The sequence below is a fragment of the Contarinia nasturtii genome, unplaced genomic scaffold, assembly GCF_009176525.2.
Source record: "Contarinia nasturtii isolate CC-2019 unplaced genomic scaffold, AAFC_CNas_1.1 Cnas_scaffold_1371, whole genome shotgun sequence".
Classification (NCBI taxonomy): Eukaryota; Metazoa; Arthropoda; class Insecta; order Diptera; family Cecidomyiidae; genus Contarinia; species Contarinia nasturtii.
In genome coordinates, this window is record NW_022198708.1 from 14707 (window position 1) to 38452 (window position 23746).

General features: G+C 34.6%; 2 protein-coding genes across 2 annotated transcripts; both read left to right on the top strand.

Moving 5' to 3' along the window:
- The first annotated feature begins 5103 nt into the window (after positions 1-5103).
- On the top strand, positions 5104-5994 carry LOC116345918 (segmentation protein even-skipped-like). The gene is made up of 2 exons (XM_031775696.1): positions 5104-5409; positions 5659-5994. The coding sequence occupies exons 1-2, from the start codon at positions 5233-5235 to the stop codon at positions 5992-5994; spliced, it is 513 nt and encodes a 170-aa protein (XP_031631556.1). The 5' UTR covers positions 5104-5232.
- A 3026-nt stretch (positions 5995-9020) lies between these two features.
- On the top strand, positions 9021-23637 carry LOC116345983 (DNA-dependent protein kinase catalytic subunit-like). The gene is made up of 14 exons (XM_031775832.1): positions 9021-9276; positions 9396-9583; positions 9650-9818; positions 9885-10024; positions 11530-12165; positions 12239-12637; positions 12719-16511; positions 16575-20735; positions 20816-21162; positions 21230-21680; positions 21825-22097; positions 22224-22588; positions 22653-23206; positions 23296-23637. The coding sequence occupies exons 1-14, from the start codon at positions 9144-9146 to the stop codon at positions 23471-23473; spliced, it is 11787 nt and encodes a 3928-aa protein (XP_031631692.1). The 5' UTR covers positions 9021-9143; the 3' UTR covers positions 23474-23637.
- The last annotated feature ends 109 nt before the right edge of the window (positions 23638-23746 follow it).

Sequence of the window (23746 nt, forward strand, 5' to 3'; positions counted from 1 at the left end):
CCGTATTGCAGAGAAAATATTAGACATTCTAACTCGGATACTGCCATTCGATGAATGTTTTAAGCAAACTTTGAGATACTTTCAGACACGCACTGTGTGTATATAAATTATACATATCGGTGCCAGAAAACCGCAACAAATGAATACTTGAAAAATCCATGGAATATACTACTTTCTTTTCCAATTAAATTGAGGGAATACATCCATTCCATTTGTAAGTACATTGAATTTTTGGATATGAAATTCTGAAACGCATGACTACTTACAATTTTTAAGCATCGAAAATAGTGCAGTGTTTTATTTTATTAAATGGATCCATATGAATCTTATTTATGAATAATTATTATTCATAACTTATGAAGTGGTAAAAAGATACTGGCATTAAATATATCTGTGCGGTTTGGCATATTGTCAAAAGCGTTCATATTTACTCATATTTTTTCATATTAATTTCGAACATAACTTAGATAATAATAGTAGCGCAAACGCCGAATACATTGCAGACGCACTCAGTACAACGAACGCAATAATGATGTTAAAACTCGGATGGCGTCCAATTCGGTATAAGATATATTATGTATGATAATTACTGCACCAAAAATGTAACTGAATCAAATTGCAAATACTGCATAGAACGACTTTTTCTTGTATCGACCAGAAATTGCAGTGCACATCGAGAAGATGTTGCCAAATTTTGTCAACCAAATAAAAATACACTGAATTTCTGCAGTCATTCAAAGTTCAGATTCTTGTAGGTAAAATTAACATTATCATATTCGAAAATGTGATATTTTGTGCATTGTCAATGCGCAAGCTTAATGGCGTTTTCTCATTCTTCCTCTGGGAAATCAATTTTGTCGCAAAGTCTTTCATTTATGCATGCAATTCAGAAATTCTCAGCGTTCTCACTTTGCACTGTTGACATTTTGCAGAACTTATACAATCAATTCAACCGAAATCAATATAAATATCACTTTTATTCTGTATCAAATAAAAAGTGACATATTTTAGTTGGAAAAGTGGTTTTAAATGTTTATTATATGATCATCATATGAAAAATATTAACATGACGGGTTGGAGTCTGAACGTTTTTCTCAGACCATTGACTTTAATCCAATTTAGAAAACTCACTCTTCTTCAGTTTACTTCCGATGAAATTGCTACCCATTACTCTTTAGTTTGTTTACTTGACTTTAGTTACTGAGACGCAAAAATTATCACTAGATGAGATTATCCGCTCAAAGAGAAGTCAATCCATTTAGTTTCAAGCAAACTACTGGCTTAAGCTTAACCCTTCCTGTTTTATTGCACACCTGAAAATGCTGCGCACCAATAGAATACTACCCAGTTGAATGTCTTCGATACTTATCTTTCAAATCTTTTCTTATTTTTTTATGCATTTTTTACATAGCCTGCTGCTTTAAAACGAAAAACTTGATGACGTATGTAGCATATATTATGAAATCAAGTGATATTTTTAAATAAACTGTGCAAAATAACATTCTGCTTTAAGGCACTATTTCCTAAGCGTCCTTCTCTTTCGATTATTAGAAAACGGACTCCAATTATAAAATAAAGCACATGATTACGATCGGACGTCTAGGAAATAAAGACTTTAGGCAGATTTGTCTGCGAATATTCAACTATTTGCAGATTCTCCTATTTTCGCAAAATGTTGTACTTTTTACAATAGGTCGTTTCCATTTTGAAAAATCAAAAAAAAAAATCCATAAAAACATAATGAGCTGTTATATTTCATTTTGCGTTACGTTATCATTACGCCATTTGTACATTTTCTTTATTTCCAATATTTATTTGACAATAGATTTGAGCACTGAAAACAAAAAAAAAAAAATAACTGTTGAAAAAAGGGTCCAAAATGAAAAATAAAAAATGTGCACAAAAAAAACACATTACATAAACATTGTGCAAAATATATTTTATTTGTAAAGAAATTATAGAAGATAATGAGCTAAAATGGAGTTGGCATTTTAACTTGTGCATACGACACATAAGTGGAAAAATGCAGAAAATATAATCATAAATTCGTGAATTCTTATAATAAATATTCATAAAAGTCCTCTTTTTACTGAGCGAAGATAACTGGGAATGATATTCGTCCCATACGATAAACATTTTTTTTATCCTTTTTCACTCATTCGTATTTTTCATGTTATCTTCCTTCCATTTCACTTGTACCATAAAAAAGAGTAAAATAAAAGGAGAAGAAAAATGGAAAAAGACTGAATCCATCCATAAAAACATATTGTTGGCTTACAACTTGCTAGGCGATGGCAAAAGGGCGAGAAAAAAAATGAAAGGATAAAAGCTTATAAAGAAATTCGAAAAAAGAATTGGAAAAATGCAAAAGCAAAGGAGAGAGCGGAGAAATGGTTAAGATACAAGCAACGTAGTGATTCCATTATATTGAAAAAAAGTCAACAAAAGATTTTTCGTTTCACAAAGTATTCAATATATTGGGTGCAATATAAAAATTACTTTGCCGTAAAAAATTAAGCCCTTGCCTGTTTTTGCATACCCTTTCCCAAATCTAAAAATGGCCAAAAAAGGCTGAACGAAGGAAGGAGATAAGCAAAAGCTCATAAATATTTTATAGTTTTATTGCGTGCGAACCGATACATATTTATCGGCTTTTGATTCGATCATTTTTATCATTATCTATTTTAATTGATTAAATAAAATTATGATTCTTTTTTTGTATGAAGTTTTCTTGTTTCGCCAAAATTTACTTGGTGAATTCTTTTAAAATGTACCACTGAGAGAACTCTTTCATGATATGTCAATTGCAATGAATTTGGAACACAGTAAAGCAACAATCGGTTGCAATGACGACATGCATTCCACGATGCATGCACATCGGTGGGATTGAAACGAATTCGTCATTGCTGACGGCTTTCTTTTTCTGGTTAGTATCACTTCATGCTCAAATTACATGTTGCCATAAATATTTTTGGTGCGCTACATGTAGCCACTTCTCCTGTATTCTGACTTTGTTTTAAAATGCAGCGTAACGAAATGTATATGGCTTAATAGGAAAAAAGTACCAGGGATTGTATACAATTAGAAGAAAAATGAGATATAAACTGTGCCCATATGATGAATGGTACGAAACGGACATGCTGCACAAATGCACGACAAAAACCGACAACAACAAGAGACAAACAAACAACACAATACCAAAACAACATGCGTTAAACGCAGAACCAAACCAAAATGCATTAGATGGAAAACCAAAAAAAAAGTAGAACGTGAATGCGGAGAGAGAGAGAGAGAGAGAGAGGAAGAGAAATGTGCAAAAAACTTAAACTCGAACTGAAACTACTCATTTTTTTTCAACGATGACCATTGAATGGTCACCATTCATCAGAAACTTTTGCACAATCAAATTTAGTTCGTTGTTTGAAAAAAATGAATCGAATTTGTCAGTTAATTATCAATTGAACAACCACAGTTTCATGGTTCAGAATCACCAGAGTTTTGGCATTTTTAGCACACCATTTTGCGCTAGCATACATATGCCAAAGATTCACAAGATGGATGGACAACTTTATTATTAATATCGGCAATTTTTTGTTACAAATAAGTCAAAAATAATTTGTAACGAAAATTGTCTCTTGGATGGACTTTAAATTGAAATCTTTAGTTTATGCATCAGAACGGCACTGGGTCACCATCACTATAGACCCAAAGTGCAATTAAACCATAAAGTCGCTTATGAGAAACATTTCTCTTCCTTTTCTTCACAATCACCCAAAGATTGTGTAAAACAACGCAAAATGCAATGAGTGTTGTGTGAAGGTCAATTGTAAAATGGTTCGCACTAATATTCTGGCCACTAACAATGCGGACACATGCTTTCTTTCTTCGTCATAATTTTATGATTTTGGTCACAAGAAAAAAATGATAGAAATTCCGAACACGAATTGTTTCATGGAACTCACAGCAATTTGTAGAGCGTGTTTTATGAGTTGGTTTTTCTATGAAACACACTCCAGTTCTTGTATGAATTCAAACCACTCATTACACGCAATAAATTCCATGTGATTTGGGGTCTACATTTATGTAAATGAATGAAACGTGATGTTTTTTTTCTTTTTAAAACAATTTTTTTCCAATTATGAAGAATTCGCGAATTTTTATATCAAACGTATTACGGCGACAAAATTAATTAAGAAAAGCAGTGAAGGAATTGCTCTTTCTCTATCGAGTGAACATTTCTTTACAAGAAAAAACGGCAGATAACCTGATACTGTTTGAAGCATTTTGCTTGCTTAAAAAAACTGTATGCAAAATTGTGGATTAATCGTAATACATATTCAATTTAAAATTTCATTTTGTGCAAATCATAATATACAATGAAGAGCATTTTCCATTTTAATTATGCCATCATATCCCGATTATGCGAACACCGCACACAAAATTTGTACATATGACGATATAGTATTGTAAATTACGGGTAAATAGATTTAAATACACCTACTATATCAGTGTGCAATATGCAATGTGCCTGAGAGATATGAAAATAAGGAGATATCATTTCAAACGTAAACGCTTCCTTAGTGGGAAGAAGACAAGAATCCGGTTTCTGTCTTTCTCTCTCGATTCTAATACTGACTTGTAAACACAATCTATGAACAAATCCATAATCCGATTCTTGCGCACCATTTGTTACCGCCCACTTCATGAGCAAACCAATACATTGTTGAAACGAAACGCACACATACATAAAATAAATTGTACACGTGAGAAGTGCTCATAGTTTATAATGAGTATAGTGTTACATTTTGCATTTCTTTTTCCAGTTTGATTTGAATATCATTCTTTTAGATTTCAATCTAAATGTATAATGCTAATAAATATGTTGATCATATCAAAATATATTCAGATTGACTTATGAGTGAGGTAAGCGAATAGAGTTGGGATATTCAGAAGAGTAACAGTAAGAGTGTATTAGTTTCATATGGCTATGATATGTTTTCGTTCCCTCTTTGAATAGAAAAATATCGAATGTTCACGCCTGCAATCGGCAACAACCTATATAAGTCGATAGCAATGGACTGAAGTACAGCAGTTGTAGTTGGTTTTGTGCTTGGAGCGTTTGTGCTTGTATCTTCGTATTTTTAGACGCATTCGAAAAGGATTACAGTTTTTCCTGCAAAAATTTACAAAAAGAAGTGAAATAAAGTGAAAAAAAACTTAAAATAAAAAAAAATGGTTGCCAACATGGAAAACGAGCATAATGATCAATCGGGACGCCGTTATCGTACCGCTTTCACTCGTGATCAACTGTCACGATTGGAAAAAGAATTCAGTAAAGAAATTTATGTTTCGCGACCCCGTCGCTGCGAACTTGCTGTTCAGCTAGGATTATCGGAGTCAACCATAAAGGTGATTGTTTTTTTTTTATTTTATTTTTTTTTGTGTGCGAATCAGAAGAGTTTGTGCAAAACAACAGATGTATAAGAAATAATAATAATTACATTTTCTGTTAATTATTGAATATTGTGACTGTGAAAAATTGCAAACAAATTCTCATTTAACAGTAAACATTAAAGTAGACGTCCAAAAAAGACATTTTCGACTCTTTTTTTTCTTTTTGAATTTTACTAATAAATGTTTTTATTTTTATTTTAATAGGTTTGGTTCCAAAATCGACGTATGAAGGATAAACGAGAAAGAATCGCTGTAACATGGCCCTATGCAGCCGTCTATGCAGATCCAAATTTTGCTGCGTCATTACTTCAAGCGGCTGCAGCAGTGCACTCAGTCAACATGCCATATTATGCAGCGAACCCATTAATTCCTCAAATGCAATCAGCGTACACTTGCGGTTACCGATATTCACCATATCCAATGCCACATCGAAACCCAGTGAACAGTATTCTCCGTCAATCGAATTCATCACCAGAATCATTGATGACATCGTTTGATGTCAGAAAAGATGTTGCACAATTATTCAAACCGTATGAATAATAGCCCTTCTAACTTTATATTATAAGATAATGTAAATAATGTATATAAAAATTCCTTAATATTGTTAAACAAATGATTAGGAAGTTGTATTTTAGTAAAAGAAAATTAAAGCAAAACTTATATTCAAAAACAAAAATTGTTTGTTTCGTCTTTTGATTTATTTATATAAACTATAGTACTACATATGCATCTAACTCTGGTGGTGTTGGTTAGACAGAACTGCACATTTGTGTTTTCCATCAAATTTACACATGCTGTACAAATCAACATGAACTACTGAGATGTGCATGAAGATAATTCATGTGAAAAAAAAATTGATTTCAAGTGTTAAACGTAAATATTTTCACAAATTTGAAAGAATACTGCAAAAGATACGCTTCATATCTGCAAAGAGTTCACTGTACCGAAAAAAAAACAAACAAACAAAACATTTTGAATCGCATGCAATGCATGTACTACTTGTATTCGATATTCTAGAATATTTTGTACAATTTCAACTGGGTTACCGTCACAAATTGCTATTTACAAATTATTTAAGGTTCTTTTGTTTTGTTTCCACATGGATTTTCACTTTAAATGCTGGACTCAGTCCGGCTGAGTACAAAATAACGCTCTATGACATCACGTAAGATGTCTAAATCTCGATGACTATAGAGATGGTGACAACGATTCGCTCATAAATATTGTTTTCAACTGGGCCTTTTGGTGTCGACTTCCTTTTCGACTGCGCAGTTGGCATTCAGGTCTGACGAAAGTGCTTTGAAAGCAACCGAAAACAGGGTAAAGCAACACACACCACAATAAATAACATTTTTTGAAAAATCATCAAAGACAAAAGAAGCGAAAATATTTGGACACATTTTTTTATCTGTAGAATACTTCTGTTGGAATTTCTTGGTGCTTGTTGAAATTTTGCACTCATTATTTTCTCAATTTAATTTTCAGTAAAATCATTAATTCGCATGAATTTTATGGACTGTGTTCAGATCGTATTGCATAAGAAATTAAATCATAATAACGATGGCATATCACATAGATCCTTTGATGGTGAATTCCGCGAAACAATATTCGTTTTATGGTTTTCATTCACAATTTTCTTTATCTTTCTCTTTCTCCCGCCTCTTTTCTCCTGACCAAAATCATAAAATTATCGACAACGAACTAAAGAAAGCATGTGAAATGGGTCTTGTGTTAGTGACCAGAATATTAGTGCTTATAGCATGAGTTTGAAATTGACCTTGTTCAAACACATTAACGAAAAATATGTTTCTTCATCTACTTCACAGTTCCGTTTTAGCCAAAAATGTTGACGCATTTTTTTTATTGTTATATGGTTTAATTGCACCTCCTCATGTCTTGACTGAGTGACAATAAAGTTGGTACTAAGAAGGTACTCTTGTTCATACATTTTACACATTTCCAAACAAAAAATTGAACGAATATTATCATTTTAAAATTAAGCCAATAACATAATTTTGAAAAAAAAAAAAAACAAATATTTTGACTCACGTCAATTTATTCCATTAGTTTATGCTAAAATATAATAATTTTTAAGTATATCGTATTTGCATCGTATTTCAGCAACTTTACATTTTTTGATTTTGTCTATTTAGTAAGTAATACGAAAGTGTTATTGAATAGAAAATTTAGTCTTTTTACCAATTCAATTGATTCGTTTTAAAACCAAAACAATAACTTGTCATTTCCATTAGTGTTGTTAAAGTGCGTTATTGGAAGATCCACTTATAGCGCATATGCACATGTGAACAAATTAGTTTTCAATGGGAAACTCTCTTGAGTGTTTATCATAGAGAAACGGAAGAAAATGCAGTAAAAACAAAACACCGCATATTTATCCATGTAATTGCCAATTGGAAGATTATTATTAGTAACAACAAATTTGGACGAGGTGTTCACTTGTGCTGCTTCTTAACACATGTTACTCATGTTTCGAGTAATTTTGCAGACGCTCATCCAATATGTTTGCCAACTGTATGTGGATTTAAATAAAAACGAAAAATCAAACATCGTTCATGCTATTTGCTGTCGGTTCAATAAGAAAATGTGAATATGCTCTGAAGTGGTTTTGTCGAATGTTCTTCCGCTCTGCCTCCAGTTTATTGTCAGACTTTGGCGCCTGTATCGACTGCACAGTGTCGATGCCCGAATTATTCTTTTAAAACGAATGTATACACATATGCATGATTTCGTTTCATGTTTCTCTTGTTTCACATATTGATTATTCTATTAACAAATGTTTTTTTTTTATTTCCTTCAATTGACATTTGGCAGCATTTAATGTTCGGCACTTACATTCGTTTGCTCATCATCTGAATATTTGAATAAAATACTTTTTAATAAAATGATACGATTATTTTTTTGTTTCTAATGAGAAACTAATTTTAATTATTTGATGAAAAGTGAGACAAATTTAGAGAGGTGTATGAATTTATTTAGAAAAAAATACTTCAAATAATAAATAATCAAAAAAAAAAATTAAATTCCGTTAATTCATCGTTGTAATTGTGGAACATATTTTCTTTATAAATTCAAATATGCGTCTCCACCGAACCTTCAATCATCCGATTGGTTTTCGAAAAGAAACTATATACTAGTTCAACTCCAATTCAATAGGGGCGCCATCTTCTAATCGATAGAGTTGAACAGTAAACTATTCTACAGATATGTTGCATTTTCGAACATTTTTTGGTTGATTTTCCAATGTTTTTCCAAAGATATTGTAAAAATTGCAAAAATACTCTGTAATTTTAAATAAATTAATTAAAAACTAGTTTTCAAATGAATGCGTTTGGTCAAATACTCACTAATCAAAATTGCATTTAACTTTTTTACATCAGAAACTTTCAAAATTGAATGACAGTTCTGTATCTGTCATATTGGTATGCATAAACATTTAAGCAACTGCGAAACTGCGTGTTTTGTAAACAATCACAGTAAACCGGCAAAATAAGCACAATTTTGATTAGAAGTATTTCACAATATATCGCAAAATAGATATAAAACTATTTGTTATTTGCTATTTAACTAGAGTTTCAATTAGAGTTGTAACTAGAATTTCAAAAAAAATTACGGTTTTAAGACGAACAATTGATGTAAATGGAATAGGATCTATGTGAAAATCCATAAAGATGTCGAGTGACGTAATTATAATGTGCGAGCAATTAAAGTCGATAATTGGCAGCAAAGACAACAAAAAGGCGTGCACGCTTCTTGATTCTATTGACCGATATTTCGATGATAGGATTTCCGAAAATGAAATTGGTAAATTATTTGTGTGCTGAATTATGAACATAAGTACCGTAATCTATGTCAAATCAATTTGGCATGATTTCATAAAATTGTGAAATTCAGTGTGACTTATGATTTTATATTTAATACAGATTTGGCGGTTGCAAAGGTTTTTAGCGAAGATGGTGGCGTTTTAGGATTCATGAAACTTTGCTTAAAGAACATGTCGCAGAAAGACAAACCATTTCACGAGTCAACGATCAAATCATTTGATTTATTTATCAAGATTATTAAACTTTACCCACAAAAAGTGGACAACTGCGCAGATATTGTTGTAATTGTAAGTTGATTTTTGCCGGAAAAGTTGAGGTTTATTAACAGAATGCTATTTTACGATTTCAAACAGATTTGTTTAGAGTATATTCGGTCGATGATAACATCGGCCAAGGAAAAAGAACGAGCGGGCTCTGTGATTGAAACTCTGATTTCGGAAAAATGCTGTTCGTCGGTGGATCGAACCTTTTTGATGAACGAACTGTTGAGAGTTGTTGAGATATCAAAAAATTCGGGAACGGGTAAATAGTAATCATCTTCTTCATAAAACATGCATCCACAGAATGAATGTCATTGTTTTTTCGCAGTTCAATCACGTATTTTTGGTTTGATCGGTTGTTTGGCCAAAGATTATCCAGATTGTATTGAAAATGTGGTTGAGGACGGCATGAAAATTCGTGATATTTTTTTTAAGGCATTGGAAAATGTTGTTGTCAACAAACAAAATGTAAGTTTTCTTAAAAAAAGTGTAGGTTATAAGCTATATTACCTTATCCGGTGCCAAAAAAAACCGCTCTTATTTGTAAGAAAGTGGTTTTGAGCAAAATGACAAGTCGATTCGTACGAGGGTTGCTCCATAATTTTTTTTAAAAACATATATAACACAGTTGTTTTTTGTCGAAAATGGTTTTATTGTTTTTCAAAATATTCCCCGAGATGATCGATACACTTTTGCATTCGATGAAACCATTTGTCATAGCATTCGTGCCACTCCGAAACTGATATCTCCAAAACGTGTGTTTTGAACGCTTCAACTGCTTCTTCTGGTGTCGAAAATCGTTGACCACGTAGTTTTTTCTTCACGCTTGGGAACAAAAAAAAGTCATTGGGTGCCAGGTCAGGACTGTACGGTGGATGACCCATCAGTTCGATGTTTTGACCGGTCAAAAATCGAGTAGTTTGAAAAGATGTGTGAGAGCTCGCATTATCGTGATGAAGAATTATTTTGCGACGGTGGTTGTTTTTTCTTATTTCACCAAACACTTCGGGCAAACAAATGGTGGTATACCAATCAGAATTGACGGTCTTACGATCCTCTAGTGGAACGGTTGCCACATGACCACTTCTCCCGAAAAAACAGGCGACCATTCGCTTCGAAGTGCTTCTTGCTCGAACAACTTTCGTTGGGTTATCTTCATTTTGGAAGACCCATACAGTCAGACTGCTGTTTCGTTTCGGGCTCATAGGCATATATCCACGATTCGTCACCAGTGACGATTTTATTAACGTCTTTTGAAGCACCACGATTGAATTTCTTGAGCATTTCTTTACACCAACTCACACGAGCCATTTTTTGTTCATCGGTCAATTTATGTGGGATCCAACGAGAGCAAATCTTTTTTACGGCTAAATGTTCATGCAAAATTGTATGTATGCTGTGGGATGAAATGCCCAAAGATGCCTCAATCTCACGGTAGGTCACATGACGATCTTCCATAATCAGTTTTCTGACAGCATCGATGTTTTGTGGCACAACAGCCGATTTTGGACGACCTGTATGAAACTCGTCTTTGAGCGAACTACGACCGCAACGGAATTCTCGGTACCAGTTATAAATTGTCTGAAGGGTTGGTGCTTCATTGCCAAAGGCCAAATGAAGTCGATCGAAACACTGTTGTTGAGATAATTTACTTCGAAAATCGTAGTAAATCATTTTACGAAAATCTTCACGTGTAAAATTCATTTTTTTGTTGAGTCGCAGTTTACCAGTCACTGTAAACAATACAAATAGCGTTCGTACGACAAAAGGTTCAGGGCACGAATACATACCAAAACATCAAACTTTACGAATATGACAATGGTTTACATCGGGCAACACTATAAGTACCATTTTAAAAAAAATTATGGAGCAACCTACGTACTGTTATAAATAGAAAAAAAGTTGGAAATGTTCTTATTCTTTCGGTTTCTGAAGAGTTATCTAAAAGGAATGTAATTAAATTTATTTCACAGACAACTTTGATACAGCTCACTGGTGCCTTCAATGGTTTGAATGATTTCATGGAACATTTTGGACCGTCCGATGATCACAAAGAACATTTTTCCACACGTCTTTACAAATGCATCAAACAATTCTCCAACCCGTTAGACGCAAAGCAAAAAGGTGTATTTTGCAGTGCACTGACACTATTAGCAAAACGTTGTGAAGTATTTCGAAAGGAGGTGTTTGATGATTTTTACTATTGGCATGATTTACTGGTGAATGTATGGCTCAAAATGGATTCATTCGATAGTCGTCGACCAGCCATTTTGTTATTGCACGCGTTACATCGTGAAATCGCCATTTGTTTATTGGAAATTGATGATTCCGAACGATGTTGTCAAATTTTTGATTTTTTACAATCATACTTCAAATCGAGACTGGAATCGTCACAGAGTCAACCATTCGAAGTTCGTTTAGCGATTGTTGGTTTTGGTTTGATCGCTGCACCATGCAAGAAACTACTCTCACGTGAACATCTGAACGAATTGCTTCGATTGGTAATGCAGCGCACAGAAAGCGCTGCAAACGCTGTCAATCACCATAGAAAGGAACAGCTCGAACATTTTCCAGACTATGTTGAAGCGCTGTCGTTAATTATGGAACAGGTGAGATATTGAAATGATTTATTTATTTTTTGGTATAATATATTGGTATAAGTGAACCGTTTTCATTCCATAGGTGGATCATTTGTCTGGGACACAATTGAATGTTCTTCAAAGCATAGTTGTGGCGGTGATTAAGAATTTTCATCTGCTGTCGACTGCACATCATGACATGACCATAAACACTCTAATGCGCACATTTCACAATTTGTCATTGCTTGGCGATTCGATCGTCGATGACGTCATCGAAAAGGTTATTTACCAAGGAATCATTTGGACATGTTCACACAAATTGCCAATCGATGCAAGGTACGACTGGGATGCGGATACCAATTGGACAGACCAAGTAACATTCGTCTCTTATTTACCGCTATGGAATGGATTCCTGGCCGAAATTGAATCATCGTCGTACAATAGAACAGCGATCGTTGGCAAAATATACGATCACATGATGAATTCGTTGTTCAAAATTTTGGTAAATATTTTCATGCATAAACACCTATGTTAAATAAAAATGCTCATTTTTTTACCTTTCTGTTTTGTCCTTGCAATCTAGAATAAATTGAATTTGAAAGTGGAGAAACGAAAATGTTGCGACGATCAGGGGAATGAGTTGTTCTTCAGCGATCCGAACTATGACTTGCAACCCGTATTCGTGAAAGATTTTCACATTTTCTTCAATTTGGTTGGGTTTTATCACGACGTTCTAAAAGCGCAAAGTATCGACAGTCACAAAACGAACTTTCTGAAATGGATCAATCAATTCACCGAAGAAGTTATATCGAAATCATTGAAGCATCCATTGGTCAGCGGTTTTGAACGGTTGATGCAACTCATTCTAAGTATATCAAATCGTTTGGATTACTTTGGCAACGAATTGTACGAAGACAGCCAAATAAACTACAACGATGTCTATTATTATTTGACTAAAACAATAAAAAAATCGCAACAAAGTTACGGTGAACTTCAAATTGCGTGTTTAAAATTACTGTTCACATCGCCAGCTTCTATGCTGCGCCGATTAATTCACGACATGATACCGGCATTCCAAATTGCCTTTCACATTGGAAAATCAAACGCAACCCTGTTCATAGCCGGCATGGCATTGAGTACAATAGAACGATATTTGGGCACCGTTGATCGAACAACGAGCGACGCCAAGGAATTTCTATGCGCTGTATTGCCATACTTCGATGCGTATTTGCAGGGTTTCAAAAATGATCTGGTGCAAAGTGTTGAAGTGGCACGAAAACGTGTCCAAGGCACAAAACGAACCGCACAAAAACTGATTAAAGTTAAAGAGAACGATTTGCTGAAATTCCAAAAGAGAATCATTCTATTTTTGGGCACACTTGAACCGGAGTACTGTCAACATGTGATACAGCATGAAAATGCCAATTTAGTCAAATGGAATACCAGCAAAATTGTATGTTTGACACTGTATGGTCGGGATTCATTCAATACGCAAATCTACATGGATACATTGATTCCGCGTATTTGTGAAATTGCGACATCGACCACCGATCGACAGAAGAAGATGACCGCTTGTGAAATTATCCAAGCAACAATTCTCTATCTGATTGGTTCAAACAATCACAGAGGTAAACTATGGTCTGAACTGTGCAAGCTAATGCTAGAATTGGGCTGTGATGGTGACATCGGAATACGACAGATATTTGAACCTCTGGTCAATCAAACCATGCACTATATGTCACGACCGGACCAACAACAAATGGAGGGAAATAGAATTCTACTGAAATGTCTCATGGACGCAATATCGCATCCAACCAATTTGTCGGTTCGTGATTTGGCATCAAGATCGTTACGGGAATTTTTGATATGGACCTATAATCAGAGAGAGAGTGCCGAACAGTCTAATGCGTCACCGTTCCAGATCGATGCGCTGATAAAACAATTGAAAATGTTCAACTCGGATGCATTGCATCAAAAGCGATTTGGTGCTGCACTAGCGTTCAATAATATCTATCGCGAATTGAGAAAAGCATACCATACGACGGATAAATATTGGTTGGATTTTCTTCATGATTTCTGCATCAATTTCAAATTAAGCGAACAACAGATGGAAGAAAATTTGAATTGTCCATCGGATTTGGATCAAGTGTCGGCCAGTTTGGATCATGTCGAACGCGTTCTTCGTGAACAAAATCAAATTTTCAATGAACCAAATCCAAATCGGATCACAACCCCAGCGTACACAGGTTCATTGTTATTGCATGCTGTACTTTGGCTTCTTGGTCAAACAAATAGCACACAAAATATGTATCGAAAGAAAGTCATGGCAATGTTTATCGTTCTCGCGCCGTGTGTTGACACCTATAATTCAGCCGCTATGTTCATTCGAAGTACATATGATCTTGAATCGGTGATTGAATTGTGCGATAATAAAATTGATATTGAATATTTCGACAATCGTCGAGTCATCGCAATGTATACATGGCTGAAGAAACTGCGAACGTCACTCGATTGTTATATCTGGTTCATTCAGAATGACTTTATGCCGAATCATTGGAAAGAAATATTTGGAAAAAGCAACATTTTCCGTGTACTTGAACACTATATCAATAATATTTTGAATAAAAATCAATTTGCTGATGATCATCATATGGACGCCGGAACCATTGCCGAAATGGAGAAAATCAATATGGAAAAGAGTGCCATTTTATTGTTGATGCTACAATTTTTGAACAAGACTATTGCAATCGATTGTGTGCCCGATGGAATTTGGCAGCGCAACGAATTAATTTGGATGATTGAAACATCTATATTTCGTCCACAATGTCTTGAATGCGATTCAAAAAATCCCGAATTCCTGGCAGAACTACCGAAAGTTTTGCGAACATTTATCATAAATGTCAATCGATCAGCGGTGGAACCATTCAAAACAGAATTAAACGATAAATTGGTGCGAAGCACAACCGAAATTTTCACAAATTTAACCAATTCCATTGGCAATATACTAAATCGTAGCTCAATTTCAATAACCGAAACGAACAATTTGAAAGGTGTCGATTTGATTTACAGTCTCATTAAAACGAAGGACATTTCCACCAGCCATAGTTTAAATACAAATATCGATGTGTTGGCCACTGACGTACTCTATAAAATGTTTGCTGAAATCAAAGAATGTCAAGGTGATGATTTAATTGCCAAATCACTGTCACCCGATACGTTGAAATTTACAAAATATTTGCTTCAAGTATCGTTTCACAAAAATCAAATTTTTGTGAATCTCATCGATTTATTGCTGAACACAACCGAACTCACGATATACGATTCACAAAAGACCATTAAACAAGGAAAACATTTTTTGAACTTGTACAAATCGACAATTTACAAGTATTTATTGAAAAGTGTCGATAACATTATTGAACGTTTGATAGTGAAAATGTTGCCGCCAAATGTGTCGTATGTGTTGCAAATATTGTCGGAGCTCATCGAATATGCGTATAAAGCCGGACAAGAAAATATTCCACAAATGAAATTGCTAACGAATATTTTGCTCGGAAATTGGCACGACATACTGGCCAGAACCGATGGTCATGTGGAAAACAAAACGAAATTAATCGATTTGATGGAGCATATCGCAATGATTTGCCCATATGAATTGACGTACATATCGGAGAAAGCTGCACATTTTGATAATTGGTTGCTGAGCATAATAAACAATGACGTGGACACCATTGATACCAAATGTCAGGCGATATTTTTATTGCCATGTGTAATTGGACCGGCAACGAATGATCATCAAGAAATTCAAAATGCTCTGGAAAAAATTCAAGAGAATTACTTTCCATTGTATACATCTGAATTGCGGCCAGGAAGCGTTAATTGGAATACATTTGAAAATACATTTCAAGTCATTCTTGATACAATGTGCACATCACAGTCATTCGTTGTGTTGAAGTTTATCATCAATTGCAGTGCACCAGACGCTGACCATATTATGGACCGTCAAATTGTACAGAGCACACGAAAATTCATGAGCTCCCTAAAACCAAATCATCAATTGTATTGCTTAAACAAAGTCTTTGAGATGTTTTGCGGTTTGAATTTCGATGCTGCCATCCGAACGGTATTGATGGAACGATTTTTATCGCATATGATATTGAGCTCAACCAAAGATATTGTTGCACAATTTTATGCCGAAAATATTCAAAAGATTGAACTGTTATTGGAAACTCAATACACACTGAATATGTCTGATTACAAACTGGAACAGGCCTTTACTTCACGCATCGGTGTCTTTAAACTGATCGAAATTATAATTATGATTTTTGTACGACATGAAATTTGCGATAAAAATTTTCCAGTTTTAAGAGCAAAATATGGTAAGTTCAAAATATGCAATAACAAAATCGAGTATCGTTGATGGTTTTTTATTATTCCCACAGGTAACAATATTAAAAAGGGCAATGAACTATTGGCATGGATGACAAACAAAGCAGACAGCGCAAAGAAAGAAACATTTCAGACCACAAACGCACAACACATGGAATGGTTTCGTAAATATCAATGTGCCGCTTATAAAGCACTCTGCTCTCTCATAAGTAATACACAAACGAATATTAATTTTTACGCAAACTTTTGTTTCAATGAAAATAATTGGCGTTATATGATCAATACCACCGATCCCGATCTTTATACAAGTCAAACATTAGAAGTTGATAAGCGGCCACAGATCAAAGAGCGAATGGTATCGATTCGGCGACTAAAGGAAAATGATACAGTGCCAAATCGAAAGTATATCGAAACACAAAATGTGTTTGAATCGTCACTGAGTCAGGATGTGACGAAAATTGATTTAAGTACATCGTATTTGCGAACCGCTGATGAAGTCGAACGTCAAGTGAATGCCGCAAACTATCAACCGAAAACATTGATGTTGGAACGAAATTCGGTCAATGATCATGAAATCATGGCCGTGGTGTGCGGTGTTATCGATCATATATTTGAAAATGATATAGCATCAGTTTCATCGACGGATTGGTTTCAAAATATAAATAAAGTCATTGCAAACAGCGACGTTCATATGAATATTCGGATCTTTTTGGTAACAGCCATCGACAATTGCTCAAAAAGATTCAATCGATGTGCCGATTATATGACGCCAGCCATTCTGAAATTTTTGATTGATTGGACAACATTAAAAGGATCTATTGATGCCTTAACCGTATTTTTATTGGTCGATGTGCTTGAATGGTCCGAAATTACAAATCCAATTAACGAAAAGAATAAAAACGATATGCAAAATCTTGCAACGAAATTGATGGCCAATCTAATGGCATTTGCAAATAGTCAACAACGTGATGTGCTTCGCCGTAATCTGGAACTCATTCGCAATTTGATGGAACGATGGCGTGAATTTATTGAGGTACCACATGAAATTCTGTATGAGACGATTACAGATAAAAATATCGAGTCCAAAGTGAATGCCTGTGGTCTTCATCTAAATGGTTTCGTAATTGCCAACAACCTGATACCATGGACAACCGACGAGTCAAGAAAACGTTTTATTATAGCGATCATTTATTGTTTGAACAATAACCATTCGGAGGTTTATCAACCGGCCGCCGAACTTTTGGGCATGGTATTAAATCAAATCATAGTCAAACAAAACAACAGAAGCATTAGTAAAGATATGGAAGAAGTCATAAGGGCTGTTGAGCAACGTTTGAATGATTGGAAATTCAAGAATGAAAAAAAATTCATGTACGTTCTGTACCACATCGATAAACGCTATGTGATTCATAACAGTGGACTTATCACAACAATCACCAATTTAATGTCAAAATGTACATCGGATATGAAGAAATATTTCTTGCAAATGTTCCTGAATCGAGTCAATGGAGCTGAACCTTGTGATATTCAAGTGTTTCTCTCCGATCTAAATCACTCGCAAGAATATCAACATCAACTCCTTGGACTGCATATTTTCAACAAAGCACTACCAAAATTGACCGCAATCCGAATTCAAAACATGTTTCCTCGAATCGCTTTATTCCATGATGCCAAACAAAGCGAAATTCGTGATGTTGTGTACGAAATAATGAAATATGTTCGCGGAAATTTAAGCGAAAATCTCGAATTGAAACAGAAAGCGACGGAAATTCTATTGAAAGGATTGAATGATGTGGATAAAAATCTTCAAATTACAGTATTCAAATATTGGGATGAATTACCTGAAATGCCGACCTCTTTAAATGATCGTGTTCTTTTTATGCTTCAACATTTGTACTTTTATGATTTTTTACAATATGGTGTTCAACTATTGATCCATTTAAATGCGGCCGATTTAAAAAAAGAGGTTTTTCCAACACTTGCCAAGAAATGTGATTACGATGAATACGATATAAATGTTCATTGGAAGTCACAAGACAGTACACTTCGGGTACCATTGTTCACTGAGTCACAGCAAAAGCAACTGAGCTCAAGCAGCGGTGAATTTGATCCAACACTCAGTTACTTACAAAAGAAACCACACTCGCTAAATTTTGAACCAACATTGGATCCATCGACATTGTATCGAGGCAGCGATTCATTTTCATTGCAATCGCAAAATTCGTTACTTTTTGGCGATTCGTCATTGACGCTTGATCGCCAATCACAACAAGTACAAAGTAAAGTACAACCATTCGGACCAAAGACAGAAGAAGAAATTGCCAATCGCAAACGTAATAAATTCAGCTATTTACGCGAACGAATTTTACGGAATAAAGATGTTGTGAGTCGAGAAAGAGCATTGAGTGCGGTACGGCGACGCGACTACAAAGAACGTGAAGTAAATCAACAACAAAAACGCAAAGAAGGTCAAGTCACATTGTATCGTCGCTATCGTTTTGGCACATATCCCGATTTTGCAATAAATAGTTTGGCATTTTTGTTGCCACTACAAGTTTTAGTGAAGCTTGATGTGATTTTAGCACGAAATACATTTGTTACGATTTTAAATGCTGTTTACAATGAACTGAACGAAGAGATTCAGCGAGACTTTTCAACAGAACTTACCTATTGCATTGAAAACTTGATACGACAATCAAATCAATGCGATCCAATGCTGTTCAGTGCACTTACTGAAATCGCAATGACAAATCAAGCTGAATTAAAAATTGAACCAGGTCTTGCGACAGCCATACCAAATGCCAATAATATGATGATCAATGCAATTCTATTGCTTGAAAATAGTTTGATGACAACACATGACACAAAATCAGATGGTTATGAAGATGTAATAAATAAATTGTGGGCAGAAATGGCAAATATGTATTACAATTTATCCGAATTTGATGTAGCGTCGAGCATTTTTTGCGATAAAATTCAATCCGATCAATTACAAACGAAGGCCATTGAATTTGAATCGAACGGTGACTACAATAGTGCTCTGCATACGTACATTCAATCAATTGAAGCACTACCCGATGATCTGGCCGACGATTCATGGGAAAAATTGGCTCAGAATTTTTCATATCAATCGTTGTTCAATTGCTACGAAGAAATGGGACGATGGGAGGATCTTGAGGATAAAGTGAATTGTCAATTGAAAAACGAGTCAAATTCTCAAACTGAATACGAGGAACTTTGGACCGATGATTGGAATATGAATTATCTTTTACAATACTATATTCGTTCGGAAGTACGAACATTAATCTACAATGGCTCACAAACACAAACAGTTCGAGAATTTCTGTCCAATATTGGAGGTTGGTTGCATAATCCAACACGTGCTGAACATATAAAAAAGCACTTTGGCGAACAACTTATGATGCTACACATGGCCAATAAGGACTATTTGGAGGCAAAGGTGTTTTCAAACCAATACTTTGAGAGTTTTCTAAGCGAATGGAGCGCAACGAGTGTTTTATCGGAAAAAATGCGTAACAATAAATTGATGAATATGCGTCTTGTGGCCGAAATTCATAAGTATGCAGATCTTTTACATAAAACAGTTGATGATGGTGCCATTGATGATAGTGTAATTGCCGCATTGAATGATCGCTGGGAACAAACACAAATGAACAAAGCCGATTCATCACAATTATGGGATGCATTGATTTCGTATCGGATATTTGTAACCGAACAGGCATTGGAAAAATTCCAACCAAAGACAGCACCAATTGTTAGCCGGCTAACAGACAGCATGTTCGATATGCAATTTAAATTGAATGAAATCGCCATGCAACAACAAAATACCGAATTGTCGAACACCGTATTGTGTCGTTTAGACACATTTTCGAAAAAATATGAACAAAATACGGGCAAAAGTATAGTTCAAAATGAATTGGCCAAAGTACGGCACCAGCACCTTGAATGGATGAATCTAAATGGATTCAATTTGAATGGAGGACTCGAGAATTTAGTTAAAATATGGAAAAATTTACGAAATTTATACGATTTTCAACGAGACACACTCGATGCAAATCCAGACATTCGCATTAAATTACTCGATCAATTCAATGAAATTACGGGAAATGCAAGTAAATTGATATCGGAAGGCGGTGCAGTAAGTGAACCAGTTAAAAAATTGATAGCAGAATTAACCGAATCATCGGACCGTTGTAAGTATATTTTAGAGAATGATTTCGTGACCCATGTCAATGATATTTACTTGATTGTGTCTACATTTATTTCATTTTAGCGCAAAACATATCCGAATCGGTAGGCACATTTGCACGTCGATGTTGCAACGAAACAATTTCATTCGCTGAAAAATACGAAGCGAACCAATTGCAAATGTTACAAACCACACAAACTGCAATGAAAGAAAACGATATTGGAGAATCATATTATCGACTTGCTGTATTCAGTTGGAAACAAACAAACGCTGGATCTGAAGAAAGTCAACTGGAGGTGCAAAAACTATTGATAAAATCAATTTTACGTGGAATGCGACACAATTCGAAAAATGCACGTCTTCAATTTCCACGTTTGCTTCAGCTGAAAAAAATCAACTCCAGAGAGTTAACGGACCTTTTCAATCAAGAGGTAACATGGCATTTTTTGAGCCTAAATTTGACGATTTATATCAAAAAATGTTTCTTTTTTTCTATAGGTGAAGCATGTGCCCGTATGGAACTTTTTGAAATGGATGACCCAGATTATAACCAACTTTGATTTTGAGAAACCATGTTTCTTGGACCAGTTACTTGTTGAATTGGCCAAAACTTACCCGACATCAGTAATCTATTCATTCAATTTAATATATCAAAGATTTCGTGAACGAAAACCGAATGCCAGAATTCGGTCGATTGTTCGTCAAATTCAAGCGGCCATCCGGAATCCAATCATCGAAAAGTTTATTGAGCAAATAAACTACGTGAGTCTTGCCGAAAAAGTGCTGTATTATCATTTGAATAAGATTTTAAAACTAAAAGATGAACAAGCCGTGAAGAAAGAACTCCAAATATGCTACGATAATGTCTATGGAGGTACACGAAATTTATCGACGGCTAATATATCCCCGACCATTAAGAAAGATTTTGAAGCACTCATGATTATGAAACGTAAGTTTAAACTGAGCATTTTATAAATACCCTTTATTTTACTCCGATAAGAGAATTAATTTGACCAAATTTTCAGTTAACATAATAAAACAATTGATCACTAATTAATCTATTGTTTATTTTATTATGCTTTACAATAATTAGACAACCAAGTTGTTGAAGGTGTAAATGCATTGATAAAAGTGATATCGTCTATTAAAAATCGTCAACCACAGTACGAGCTCAGTTGCTTCAGTGAATGGTTGAAAGAGTATCATTGGTACGGTGGCAATGATTTTATCGAATTGCCTGGTCAATATACAGGAAATGCGCCACCAAATCCAAACAACATTTTGAAAATTGTGAAATTTAACGAAAGAGTACAGGTTTTTTCATCTTTACGGTGTCCAATTAAAATGAGTGCCGTTTGTTCTGATGGTAAGACTAAGGGGAAAATCACTTAAAAATTACTTATTAATTATTATTGATTGTTTTACGATTATTTTCCGATTACTTATCGATTATTTTAAATTTTATTCTTTTCTTTTGTTATTCTTCCCTTAGGTAAGACGTATAATTTGATCGTGAAATATGGCGAAGATGTACGACAAGACGAACGCATTCAACATATTCAAGAATTGATGTCGGATCAAATGAAAACGGACAAGAATTGTAGCCAACAAAAACTGTCACTGCAAACATACAAAGTTATACCATTGAACACACATTGTGGCATTATAAGTTGGCTCGAAAACACCGATACGATTAGTTCGCTTCTGACAAGTACCTATCCATCGTGGAAAAAGATAGACTATGATATTCGTCTTCGTTATCTGAAATTCATCGATATGCCAAAAAATGTCTCAAATGAAAAGGATCAGGAGTTATTTAATAATGTTCAAGCTGTCCTACATTATTCGCATGTTGAGGTAAATTATTACGTTGCGTTTTCCTACATTCAATAAATGATAAAATATTTATACATTTTTACAGCTGTCGAAAAACATGCAAGAGCTCCAAAGCCATGTGCCGCAAAATATGCTGCGAAATGTAATATACAATATGAGCGCATCGCCTGAATGCTTTTATGCATTGCGAAATAACTTCACAAAGAGCATTGCGGCCATGAATGTTGCACATTGGATACTTGGAATTGGTGATCGTCATTTGGACAATTTTGTCATCGATATGAGCAACGCACAATTGATTGCTATTGATTTTGATATGGCTTTCGGTATTGCAACACGAAGTCAAACCGTTCCCGAACTCCTGCCATTCCGTTTAACTAAACAATTTGTGGATGTGATGCAACCATTGAAGACCAGCGGATTTCTGGTAAAATCAATGGCTCATGTACTACGCACATTCCGCATGGACAGTGAATCTCTAATGGCTGCTCTCGAATGTTTCATTCGAGATCCATCTTCAAGCAATCACATTCGTGGATGCGACCCTGACCATCTTATCAATGCCATCAAAGGGAAACTTAACGGCATCAATCCGTTAATACCAATTGAAAACGATTTGGAAATTGGAAACCTCAAACAGTTAGTTTTGTTTTTTTATTCACTATAGCAATTTGCTATAAAAAAATATAAACACAATATTCTGTGTCATTTTTTATACATCTTTTCAGGCATAAAGGCGTCATTCCAGCGTACATAAAACTATTGAAAGGAAGCAATCAAAAATATCGTCACAATTTGCCTAAAGAAGATTTAACAGTTGAGCAGCAGGTTAAATGTTTGATTGACCTCGCCACCGATCCATCAGTTTTGGGTGCTGCCTACATTGGATTCAAGCCATGGTGTTAAAATAACAATATTTAACATATTGTCCATATTGATAATAACTTCCCTGTCGGGAGTAAAAAATAAAAAACAAAAAACTCATATGTGATGAAGCTTTCGAAAAGTCAAAATTAAAAATGAAATATTTTTTTGAATTAAAACTCTTTACATTATAACTAAAATATGAATTACTAGTATTTTTATTCTTTCAGGTTTGGTGTAGCAATGTTGCTAATGAATATAGTTCGTCTCTCGAAATTCATTATACGTCTTCGTCTTTTAATATTGTATGGTGTT

Bases quoted from the DNA above. Each gene is read 5' to 3' on its own strand.
- LOC116345918 (XM_031775696.1), top strand. From the start codon at position 5,233: ATGGTTGCCAACATGGAAAACGAGCATAATGATCAATCGGGACGCCGT. The intron at 5,410-5,658 runs GTGATTGTTTTT...TTATTTTAATAG, and splicing joins TATCGGAGTCAACCATAAAG to GTTTGGTTCCAAAATCGACG.
- LOC116345983 (XM_031775832.1), top strand. From the start codon at position 9,144: ATGTCGAGTGACGTAATTATAATGTGCGAGCAATTAAAGTCGATAATT. The intron at 9,277-9,395 runs GTAAATTATTTG...TATTTAATACAG, and splicing joins GATTTCCGAAAATGAAATTG to ATTTGGCGGTTGCAAAGGTT. The intron at 21,681-21,824 runs GTAAGTTTAAAC...TACAATAATTAG, and splicing joins AGCACTCATGATTATGAAAC to ACAACCAAGTTGTTGAAGGT.